Source organism: Schistocerca piceifrons, chromosome X, assembly GCF_021461385.2.
Source record: "Schistocerca piceifrons isolate TAMUIC-IGC-003096 chromosome X, iqSchPice1.1, whole genome shotgun sequence".
Classification (NCBI taxonomy): domain Eukaryota; kingdom Metazoa; phylum Arthropoda; class Insecta; order Orthoptera; family Acrididae; genus Schistocerca; species Schistocerca piceifrons.
In genome coordinates, this window is record NC_060149.1 from 379,547,831 (window position 1) to 379,560,813 (window position 12,983).

The window sequence follows — 12,983 nt, forward strand, 5'->3', positions numbered from 1 at the left end:
TACTTCACCCTTTTCTGATCTTATAATATTAAACCTATTCTGAGTGATATATTGAATCCAGTTTTTATCCATGGAATGATACATTTTACAAGTTTTTTTCTTGTGGGGGTCCACAACCTCACTATGTTTTAAGAAAGAAAACATGGTTCAAACAGCCTGTAATATATTTATTGTCTGTGTTGTTAGCACATTTCAACTGATAGTCATTTTCAAAAATGTTCAAATGTGTGTGAAGTGCTAAGGGACCAAACTGCTGAGGTCATCGGTCCCTAGACTTACACACTACTTAAACTAACTTATAATAAGGACAACACACACACCTATGTCCGAGGGAGGACTCGAACCTCCGGGTGGGAGGGGCAGCGCAATCCGTGACATGGTGCCTCAAACAACGCGGCCACTCCGCGCGGCAAGTCATTTTCAAGCACTTATCACAAGCCTCAGTTTTCACATCACATTTGAATAAATAGGAAGGTCATACGTAAAGGCACACATCGCTTTCATGTGCGCCTGTAGCACAAATACAATCCAATAGTGCACTAAATTACATCCATAATAATACACATACACTGTTTATATAGTAGTGAAATTCCTTCACACCGTCACCTCACTTCTGGTCCCTACAAGATTACTTTTGAGACATTAATTACAATCATCTAAGTGCCAGTTGTTAGCTTCACATCTATTTTCTCCATTAAAATTCATTTGATGGCTAAAATCTACTAACACATTTTAAATCATGCGGAGCTTGCATACCAACAACCAAATTAATACATCAAAACGTAGGTCGCCAATAATCTCGTGCGAAGGTGAGCCCCAAAATATCTCCTGGAGCACAAGTCCGCTGCACATAAATTATGGTAATGTGTCTGTTCTCCCTAAAGAAAATCTGGATCAAGCCAGTTAGACAGGTAATCTGCACCTACACTGGAAAGTGCCTAGTATTTCCATGTGAGAAGGATGAAACAGTTTAAATACTTGTAAGGAAATAACATGTCACACTGGCAAACAAATGAAAATTTAAAGATATTTTATTCAGTATGCAATATGAGAAAACTGGAAGGTAACGTAGTAGTTAAAGTCTAATGATTAACTGTGTCAAGAACTATAAGTTGGAATCTAGGCTCACACTCCCAGAGATGTGTATTGTTTGATATTCTGCGCACAGAGCCAGCGACGGAGAGCCCCGAGTTGGCAGAGCTTCGCAAGAGCTGCAAAGCTCCCCGCGGACAGTTCCCCACCAAGGACTGCCACAAGTTCGTCAACTGCTGGGACGACGTCGTCATCGAGCAGGAGTGCCCTGCCGGGCTGGCCTTCAGTGAGGAAGGTTTCTGCGACTACCCTTACAACGTGGATTGTGGCTCCCGTACTACAGATAGTAAGTCAACCTCAGTACCTTGGCATAATTATAGCCTTAATAATGTTGACCCTTTATGTTTATGTCTACCATTTAAGGAAAATTATATAATTCCCTTGATGGATTCTCATTCAACTCAGTGTGGCACAATAACTATAGATTTTGATCTTTATGTACTTCAAGATGTAATTCACCTCTTCTCAACTGAAATAATGCGGAAAAATAATCTTAATTGCTACACATTTGTAATTTGTTCATGTGGTCCTAATCACCGTATTGATTCAGTTCGAATAAAACCGATAGAATAGGTCTGAATAGATCAACTGCATCGCTACAGCAATGTAGCTTGATATATAAATGACCTGTGTTAACTGTACGTAACCTGATATCATTTCTCTGAAGAACTCACAAGATTTTCTTCAGAACTGAGAAGTAGCATGTAAGATTGTTTCTGATTGCTCAGTATCGATGAGTCGACAACTCTGCCATTGGGAACCAATCTGACTTTTACGGGAGATGAACCAGAGGAACCACAGTAGCATAAAGAATGGAACTCAAAATTTCCCTCGCTTATCGTTAGTATGATCAACCGACATCATCAGCGCCATATAAAAGATTATAACTTCCATAATCGAAAATTTTGAATGATAAATGACATTTAAACCACACGACATAGCTGTTCGACTAAACTTGAAAACCTCTCAAAAACGTGGTAACCAAGGATCAATGTCAAAGAGGCTACGGACAGTTCATTAACGTGACGTTCTTTCCTACCCAGGTTCCTGCGATCGAAACAAATCAACGTTTACAGATATTTTCAGATGAAATAAACTATGACAGTAAAATAGTATCAGGATACGACATTTAAAATTTGTTCCATATACACTGACTACCCAACACTGAGAATGTTTCAACGTGAGATCGGGAGTATAAAAGTACAGCAGCACACAAACTGTAAGAACTACCTGAGAAATGGAAAGGAGAGATCTGTTGGATTCATTGCAAGGTAAGGATCCCGGCAAGATTGTAGGCTTAGTCTCCTGCTTTTAGTAATGTAACTGGAAAGAGCAATGAAGGCACATAGCTGCAAAGTTAAAAAGCTTATCATTGGAAACTATCACATGAAATCTGTTCAAATGACAAGATTTGGCTTTAGCCGACAGCTTCGTGACAGTAGCCGCTAGTGAAGAAAACTTCCAACATGCTATCAATGTCTCGTGAGAAGAGTTGAAGAAATAGGGAATTGATTTAAATGTCGAGAAAACAAAAAATATGATTGTAAACCAAAGAAAAGAATGGTCTAACATCAAAGCTGAAAAAAGGTTCAAGAACAGGTTTGCATATTTCAGGACTTGCGCTCTATCATCAGTGGTAGATGAGAAGAAAAAATTAGGGAAAGATTACGAGCGACAGGGTGTTTAATATAGTCAGACGAAACTTCCTGAAAAAGCCGAGAGACATCAAAGAGACAAACATAGCTTGGTATAGAATTTTCTACATCCAGACATTGATATATGGTTGCGAATCTTGGGTAGTGACCGTGCGAAGAAAAACCTCAGATCCAAGCAACAGAAATTAAATACCGCCATAAAACAGAAAAAAAGGTGTAGGAGAGATAGGATCCGAAGTACATCCACTCACAAAAAATTAAACAGAAAAACTCTAGAGAAGACTATCCAAGAGCCACAAATGGAGTTGCATGGTCAAGTCCAGCGAATATCGAAAGGTCGCCTGCGAAGGGGGTGGGGGAAGATAGGGAGAGAGGAAGAGAACAGTCAATAAGATATGGGAGAAGGAAACAGAAGAAGCGCCGCAAGAGAAATGGCTGAAGGCGAGAGAACAGTAACTGCGACTGCAGACGTCGAGGTATGGAAATCGTAAGTATCCCCCACACAGAGAGGTAGATGTTGATTAGATTAAATAAGAACACTTTCGACCTCTTTCTCATCACTGTTCCTGACATGCCAATACCTGAAAATTCGTCGATTAACACTGTCCACACATATTGATAAGGCTAACTCGTTGCGTAATCCTGTAATTACTTAATGCTCCGTGAGAGTGGCTAGGTAAGTGTGAACTGCGAGAAACGCTATGTAAGTAAGGGTATCACAGCCACCGTACGCCCCGGAGGGTGAAGTGGAAAGCAGCAGACGTGGACTGTAGCACGTCCAACAGCAATGTATGTCCGTTGCAGAGCCAGCGCCGCTGGGTGACGCGTCGTGCCCTACGCCGTACGGCACCTACCGGAGCGACAAGAACTGCAGCGCCTTCGTCGTCTGCGTAGCCGCCACTCCGTACCTCTTCAACTGCCCCGAGGGCCTCGACTTTAATGACGTAAGTCCACATACTATCTAACAGTAATATGCAGCACATCGCCTAAAGACACATAGGACAACGTGTTGTATCTCAGCTTCTCTCTCTCTCTCAGTCACGTTTATTGTATCTACGTAGTGTCCCAAACAGCTATGAATCAAATCGTACATATTGCAGCGTATCCTAAATGAACGCTTGGAGATAAGGAACTAATCGTCAAAATGAATATTAAGCTTTGTTCCCATAATATCCTACATCTTATAGCAATGACTTACGCTAATAGAGATTGTTCTCAGTAAGGACAACCGGACTCAGTGCACGCTTTACATCAGCCCATAAAATGTTGCAGCGCTCTCTCAGATATCCCTGTTGTCTTTTGTACAATGAGACAGATAGATAGGACCCTGAAAACATTTTGTCTCCAGTTTCTACTCGGGTTCTACAGCAGCAGCTTCATGTAACCTTATGTGAAAATTTTTTTACGAGTGACATGCACCAGTCGTACTGGCCATGTGACAAGATATCCCCTTTCAATTGAGAATGAGAGTACCTATTGCTCAAGTACTCACGGACATTAATACCAAAATGAGAAGGGGTACTGCCGTGCTCAAATACTATCCTCAAGCAGACAACAGAAGGCAGGCCTACAGTCTACAACAAATGTGGCGGCGCATTTCGAATGAACAAATATATGCCGCACGCAGCATTTGTGCGACATTAGTAGTTCATAAAAACGTGCCTCACACGCATAGCTCATTCAAGGCTGCCTAAAATATATATTTCCGATCACTGGTTTCTTATCTCAAAATACACAGTTTGGGATTCTCAACAGGCTGTATAACTTTGATCCCAGGGTTTTCAGACACCCCGCGTTGTGTGTGTGTGTGTGTGTGTGTGTGATAACGACAGATACCCGCGGTGCTAGCTACACGATTCGAAATAAACGAAAAGCGAAGATACGGACTTCGTCCTATACCGCGCGCACTCCGCTGCGGAGTGAAAGGCTCATTTTGGAAACCATCTGATTTCTTCTACATTTTACATAAATTTGAGTGAGAACTTTAGAGAATGCGCTTACGTTTACTGAAACTACGTCAACCATTGATTTAGTCTTGAGTTTCATCCCACGAATCTGGTGGAAATAAAACACTGTACTATCAGACCGTTGTCTTTCTGTGATACTTAAATGATTTCTAAGTTGACTTCTTGGATATACGCTCGTATTATTGCTTGTAACTATTTGTCTCTCCTGTACTCCTGCGTTTTTATAGTACATATTACTTCTGCTGGACGTAGTTTCACTCATGGGGAGGGGTGAGGTAGAAGCATAATGATGTATCCAGCACATATAAGCCCTTTAGCGCCAAACACGAACACCTAATTGAAAAACTTCGATGTACGAAGTAACAAAAAACGCCAAACACGCTTTCAGAGCCCAAAGGTTCACGAAGGAAAATATAGGAAAGAAGGACTGGTAGCAAAATATATTATCTGTACCCATGGACCGTTGTACATTAGGTAGTTCATAGAGATATCCACACGCTACAAATAGGCACTAGTTACGAGACTGTAGCATAAAGGTATCCTTATAATCCTAGGTGACTATTCTCGACAGAGCGCCATTTACAAAAAAATGGTTCAAATGGCTCTGAGCACTATGGGACTCAACTGCTGAGGTCATTAGTCCCCTAGAACTTAGAACCAGTTAAACCTAAGTAACCTAAGGACATCACAAACATCCATGCCGGAGGCAGGATTCGAACCTGCGACCGTAGCGGTCTTGCGGTTCCAGACTGCAGCGCCTTTAACCGCACGGCCACTTCGGCCGGCTCGCCATTTACATTTCGGGGGAAAGAGAACTGAGCGATGCGGAGGAACACGTAGCGCAATGTTGACTTCTGTATTGACCTTACGATGGGCTGAGTACAGTGTCGACGTATGCCGCCAAGAATATGGGCGATGATGGAGACAGTTGGCTGACCTGTTGTTTGCGCGTGCTGTTGGGCAGGAGCTGGGCGTGTGCGACTACCCGTACCGCGTGGACTGCCGCGGCCTCGCCTCTGCCGGTGACGCCCCCGCTGCCGCCCCCGCACCCGCTCCTGGGCCCGACGGAGCTCCAGCGCCGCCGGCCGAGGGCGGTTTCTACGGCAAGCGCCTGCCTCCTGGTAAGTTGGCACGCCTGCCTCCAGACCTTTGATGATGGCTTCTCCTTCTAATAACTCCTTCATTGTCCTTAAAAAAGAAAAATTCCCATTCGGTGAAGGGGATCGAATGTGGGCCTTTCTTGTGGTAGCCAGTTGCGCAGATTTGGAGGTCAACTATAAAGCTCTAAAGGAACTGACACACACTTTTGAAAAATATAGGGGCATGGATGCAGTTGGACTGAACCAGAATGGTAGATACTATTACTTTCACACATAAAATATCTTCCGTGCAATGTAGTATAGTATTAGGTACCGAAACTGAATAACTGCACATTACTGTCCAATCTACAGCAAATATAGGTCATGTTTGGACGTAACTGTGACTTACTATAAATACAAGGGGACTTCAAATAGTAAGTTACACATTCATATGACAGGCCAAGTCACTTCTGCTGAATGCTGCTCTACGCTTCAGTGTGAACCACATATATGAGACTATTTTTCAACACAGTCACCAAGTCGCTGTAAACAACCGTCGAAAAGTTCTACCAATCGTTCACTTTCTCGACGACAGAAATCCGCTCTTTAGCTACAGCGCCATTCCAGAACAGCTGTGTGAGCGTTCTCGTCGTTCGGAAATCTCTTTCCCCCCAAGTGTCCTTTCATCTTGACGAAAAGATGGAAATAACATGGTGCAAGATCTGGGCTTCCTGATCAGTGTCATCCTTCTTATTGCGTTCCTCGTCAAACTGTTAGCGCTATTTAACTACAGCTGGACATGAAGATGCATTCGGTCTGTACACCAGCAGAGTTTCATGGTGAATCTGTATGCAGTTTAGACCTTTTCCCAGGAAGAAGCGTAGTGTACCGCGTCCTACAACTTTGGAGTACGTTCCCAGTTGCCACGCTACTTCAAGCGCACACTGCCATGCACCTGTTACTCTTACCACAGTAGAACTGTGTGTGTGCAGTAAACACGGAATATCTGCTGCCGTGTGACAAAGTGCCACTCATCTTGCCTAACAGTCTTATCGTGGGACGACATGTGTAACTAACTTTCTGAAGCCCCTATGTGCGTGTATAGAAATACTTTCAAAACGGAAAACAATGTGCGTGAAAGCCAAAACAGAGAAACGTTACATTTGTCGAAATCAATGCTATGTGGTCAGAAGCAATCTGAAAAGCAATAACTTTTAAGAACTGTTAAGAAAAAATTCGATACGTTGCACCATTTTAGAGTTAATTAGCGCCGAAGTCCGCCAATCAGGCCTTTGCGTGCGCAAATTCAAGCGGCCCGCCAGTTACAATTAGTGTACTGTAGATGTGTACTGTAGATGATAGCGCACGAGACTGCTCAGCCTTTGGTTAGGTTTCAGTCCTTACTGCAGTCCCATGGCCGATTTTTATCTCGCTCTCTTGCTCGGTTTCTGGAAACCAAACGAAAATCACACTTGACGACACCGCGGAAGGGCCTGATTGGCTAACTTCAATGCTAATTAACTCGGAAACGGCGCAACGTATCGATTTTTTTCTTACTTGTTCCTCAACAGAACCTACGCTGCACACCTTTATAACGGACTGTTTCTGACCATCCAGTATAATGTACTTAGGATGTCTCATAAGGAGTGAAGGCTGTTTTCCGAACATAGTAGTCTTACAGTAATAAAGAAATGGTTTTAGGGCCTACTTACACCATAAAAAAATCCGAAATGTTACTCCACACAACTGTTCCACTGAAGCTTCGTGGCTGGAGTAAAATTGTGTGCGGGACCCCGCAGCTTACCTTTCGTGGGAAATGCACTATTGAGGCATGACTCACAACCCGCCCTGAGAGCTTCAGGGCTCGGCACAGTGTTTTACTCTGCCACAAAGTTTCAAAACAGCGTACACTGCAGAGTGAATGATTTTTTTCTGGAATATTTCCTTTGCTTATAAGACAATTCAGACTTCCTATCTTTGGTTGATTACATTTGGCCTGGTTTTGCAACCACTCCAGAAACACCACGTGCTTCGAAATACAGTTGTACGACATGACGCCCGAAAACTTCTACTCACTGCGTGCTGCGTTTCCAGCCGTTTGAGCTGGAGGCAGCAGCCATAGTCGTTGCGACCGGACGTTTTCACCGTGGCCGTCCTCCGATGCTTTATGCCGCATGCTGTCTGGGCAGCCCCCATCAGAACGGAATATAGGTGTTTTTCAAGATAGTCAGTTGGTGGTGAGGCGTGTGTGTTTGGCAGGCATCCTGACGGCGGGCTCGTCGTGCAGCCACAACGCAGTGTTCCGGCTGACGGCGAGCTGCAGCTCCGTGTCGGTGTGCCGCGCCGGCCGCACCGCCATCGTCAACTGCGCACCCGGCTCCGCCTACGACGCCTACTCCGGCGCCTGCCTGCCCGCCTACAGGGCTCGCTGGTAAGTCTTCTCTCTCCCTTCTCCTCTCAACTAACTTACCCTTTCAAAAGTACATCTAAAACTAAACTAAACTCCGTCCGAACAGGCCTCGCAAGGCCTAGCGTTACCGACCTGCCGCCGTGTCATCCTCAGCCCACAGGCGTCACTGGATGCGGATATGGAGGGGCATGTGGTCAGCACACCGCTCTCCCGGCCGTATGTCAGTTTACGAGACCGGAGCCGCTATTTCTCAGTCAAGTAGCTCCTCAATTTGCCTCACAAAGGCTGAGTGCACCCCGCTTGCCAACAGCGATCGACATACTGGATGGTCACCCATACAAGTGCTAGCCCAGCCCGACAGCGCTTAACTTCGGTGATCTGACGATAACCGGTGTTATCACTGCGGCAAGGCCCTTGAAATTCAAGAGTACATCACCAGTGCCAAAACACTCACCCACCTCCGTAGCCCCGAATCCCAACAGCACAAGACAGTTTCATTGCTAGTATTTGGCCGGCAGCCAACGGTCTTCCCGCAGTAGTAACATTGGTTCCCTTCAGATCAACGAAGTTAAGCTCTGTCGGTCTTGGCTAGCACTTATACGGATGACCGCCTGGGTATGCCGAGCGCTGCTGACGAGCGGGATGCACTCCGCCCTTGCGACGCCAGTTGAGAAGCTATTGATTGAGAAGTAGCGGCTCCGGTAATGAAACATGACAACGGCCGGGAGAGCGGTATGCTGAACACATGCCCCTCCACATCAGCATCCAGTGAGGCCTAGCGTTGAGGATGACACGGTGGTCGGTCGGCACAGTCGGGCCTTCCGAGGCCTCTCCGGACGGCGAGAGTTATTTGGCCGGCAAGGGGAGTAGAGATGTTGGCGTATAGTTCCTGATCACCTGATTTTGCATCATTGTGCTGAGGTGAACTGCAAACCTCGTGGTGCAAAACTGTTGATGATTAGTCAGTCGGATGGGGATGTCAAACTCTGCGGCCTGCTTGGAGCTGTTTGAAAGGTGCACACATAGAAATGCCCCAACATTAAGTTCGATTTAGTATCGATACCAATATCTGAAATCGTGTCGATAAGGGCCTAATGTTCGGTGAAACGAAATAAAAAATTTGAGGTTTGCTGATGACATTGCAATTCCGTCACAGACAGCAGCTGAACGGGAAAGACTGTGCCTTGAAAGGAGAACTTCAGCAATAGCAAAACAAGGTTAATGAAATGCAGTCAAATTAAATCGGACGATACTGAGGGTATTAGATTAAGTAATGAAACACTAATAATAGTAGATGGGCTTTGCTATTTAGGCAGTAAAATAACTGGTGATGGCCGAGGTACAGAGGATATAAAATGTAGACCAGCAATGGTAAGAAAAGCGTTTCTGAAGCTGTAAAGTGTATTAATGTCGGATATAATTTTAGTGTTAGGATGTCTCATATGAAAGTATTTGCCTGGAGTGCAGCCTTATATGCAAATGAAACGTGGACGATAAACAGTTCGGACAAGAAGAGAATAGAAGCAAATGATATGTGCTGCTACAGAACAATGCTGAAGATTAGATTGGTTGATCGCGTAAGTAATGGGGCAGTACTGAACAGAACTGTGAAGAAAAAAAATTTGTGGCACAACTTGACTAAAAGAAGGGATCTGTGGATAGGACACATTCTGAGACATCAAGGACCCAGCTTAGTACTGGAGTGAAGTAAGGGGGCAGGTTCAAATGGAAGCAGGTTGCAGTAGTTATTCGAAGATAAAAGGTCTTCCACGAGCTAGGGTTGCGTGGACAGCTGCATCAAACCAGCCTTCGGACTGAAGACCACATCAATAACAACTTCGGCAATATCGGAACTAAAGTTTGTATGTCGACAGCATTTCAAGGTATTGAATTCGCATTTTTATATATTTTTGCTGTCCTTAACCCCATAGGACCTGTTTAACATACAAGTAAAACTGTGGAAATTTTGTTATGTTTGGAATAACCAACTATAGACGTATGCAGTAAGGGATAAATATTCCGAACACTCATCAGATTCACTCAACAAAACAAATTCACTTATGCTCAGTCCAACCCGTGTAGACTTTCTCAGATTACAGGATTTGCGAAATGCTGCAACTCCCCTTGAGATGAGTCGAACTGCTGGGTGACCGTTACTGGGGAGCAGGGTTGCTCAACAGCTGGCGACTATAGAATGTCGATTACCTGATTCACAATACTTTAACAATCCACAGCAGAAAAAAGTGCTTGAAAATAGAGTTTTGTTACGTTATTAACGCCCTCCTTGAACAATATTTACCTCACATACATCTGAATGCTCGAACCATTTTTACGAGGTAGTGGGTACGTCCTTAGTATTACTGGTATATGCTGCTAAAGTCTGATATGTTGATTATAGTTCCACACAGTATTTTATTTTTAATGCTGCACTTTCGGGCCTTGTTTACCTCAGTGGGACTGTGTAAGTCTCATTAAACTACTAGTGACAGATTCCACACCATTCGCTACCTCCGATACCGATATTCAGTTATTTTTTCGATGTTAACAAACTATCTCTTGATTGGTACAGATATCTGCACTACATGTACCGAAACAAACGTATCGATAATTACTTATGTCAATAATATCGTAACGTCATTAGGCAGGTTACGTACCAGCTCTTGGTTTCACCTTATCCCTCCATTCTTAATGTCATCTGCAACAGTATATTCTCTAATTACAGTCGGATTGTTGACGCGTACTGTCCCTGTTCGGTACAAACAGCAATATATTAATTTTTGTATCACCGAGAGCACTAAAAATATGAAAAAATTACCACCGTTGTGAAATATTCGAACCGTTCGCGGTCCTCAGTGGTATTACTAGGAAACATAAATAGAATTTTTACTCCCTCCGGACGGACACAGGAAAGGGAACTATTAACTTCGCTGTCTGGTACCCATCGGGTCACAGAGAATAATAGGTTGTGCTTGGAAAAACAGATACCGGCGAATATAAGTAATTTTCCAGTAGTGATATTTGGGTTGTTTGGCGAAGTTTGGGGAGGGATTACAGGAGGGGCGACGTGCAGAGGTTGAGGGATGCGAGAAGAACAAATTGCTAACGGAACGAAGGGTAGGGTTTCAAGTCCCATCCAAACGAGGTCTTTACAGACGGAGCAAATGCTCGAATTGTGGAAGGAAATCAGCCATATCCTATTGAAAGAAATCGGATTTTGCCTTAAGTGAATACAATTCCACCGCACGTCGACAGGCAAATAAATTTAAAAAATTGTTTAAAAGTGTCCCGCCCACACAGCGTGAGAATTCGATTCGTGTCTTGCTCATCTTACCGCCTCATGATTAAGTGCTTAGTCCAATCTGAGTAAGACTATTATGCAGCCGTCTCCCATAAAGAAAAGCGAAACTCTCTGTTTAATCTAGGAAAGGAACGCTGGTTTCCACATGTAACCGCACATGTGGCGACTATCCACGCTTCTTATCTCTTGTAAATAAACACCTCGTATTTTCTGTCTATAGCCACAAGCAACACAATTTTCTTTCCATGCGACTTTACATGTCGCAATTCAGCTCTAAAGGGTGGGAGACGCTCTCTCACTTTAATTTACTCTTTCTCGGGTTCCATGAATAATGTGAGCCAAAACTAATTAGTCATGAGATGAACCAAAACTGGATTCACAGAAAACTGACTCCAAATTTTGAAAAGCTGTAAAGGTTAAAATATGATAACAAAATATTTATGCTAAAAATAAGTATTGTTAATGCATGTAAGAAAAACGTTCCTATACCAACGCGTACAATTGCTTTGTTTTTGTTTCAGCTGAGCTCTTCACGACAGTCGGCGCTAGGAAGAGGAGTAACACAAACGGCTTTTATCTAACATTCACATCATGGCCTGAAGGAGAAACATCTGTGCCACCGTAACACTTATTTATTTAAAGGCAGATATGCTCGTTTATTAATCCAGTAATTGATATCTGAAGTTCATTTCGCATTTACGGATAATTGCCAACGACAAAGGTCGGCAACGTCCGCACGCACATTTTTCGATTTATTTCTATAATCAGAGATGTGATTCTGAGGCATTATTGTGTCAAACAGTGCGCTGTGAGGACGAGAGAACTCTTTGACCTGATAACAATACTTAAATGCGACTAGCTGCTTCAGAATTCGTGCCATATTTCTCCTTTACACCTACTGAAGAAAGAATTTGTCGTTTTCTTAACAGCTCCTCCGAAGAAGCACTTTCTAGTAGTTGAGCAGTTTTCATAAATTTGTAGCATCTTGCAGAATGTTTATCTCAGACAGCTTAGATTTACTGGTTTCATGGGTTTTCTTTTGAGTGTAGAGGAGCGACTATGAATTCGACAATATTTTTCAGTAGCATTCTAAGCTGAACTGGAGTACATCACGAAATAAGTGCCTTACTTGATGAAATGTTTCCTTTTGTATGTATTGCACTTTGAAGTTTGATGCTACCATGTACTAGTAACTGTCTGCGAATTTGCAGAAAATTGTACTGCAGAACAGCAATAAAGTTTATTTATTTGATTCTCATACTTGTAAAAGCTTTCATTGTTCGTAATGACCTCCACAAATCCACCACATTAATTTGAGTGAGTAAGGAAAGACACCATGCAATCATATTACTAACAATTAACGTCTTACAGCGTTATTTAAATTATTATGTTGAAAATACTCTCCTATGATCAATTTCTTGAACATATAACTTCATTTTCCAAAGTAATTGTTCCATTCCTCCTTAAGAATGGAAAAAATGT

The 12,983-nt window shown here is 43.3% G+C and overlaps 1 protein-coding gene across 1 annotated transcript in view; it reads left to right on the top strand.

Moving 5' to 3' along the window:
- The window catches only part of LOC124721705 (nascent polypeptide-associated complex subunit alpha, muscle-specific form-like), a 43,601-nt gene extending 30,851 nt beyond the window's left edge, over positions 1 to 12,750 (top strand). Inside the window, exons 4-8 of the mRNA XM_047246791.1 lie at positions 1,169 to 1,378; positions 3,552 to 3,691; positions 5,679 to 5,835; positions 8,053 to 8,224; positions 12,023 to 12,750. Of these exons, the coding sequence (XP_047102747.1) occupies positions 1,169 to 1,378; positions 3,552 to 3,691; positions 5,679 to 5,835; positions 8,053 to 8,224; positions 12,023 to 12,026 (683 nt within the window). The 3' untranslated portion in view covers positions 12,027 to 12,750. The remainder of the gene's footprint in view (positions 1 to 1,168; positions 1,379 to 3,551; positions 3,692 to 5,678; positions 5,836 to 8,052; positions 8,225 to 12,022) is intronic.
- Positions 12,751 to 12,983: the final 233 nt, after the last annotated feature.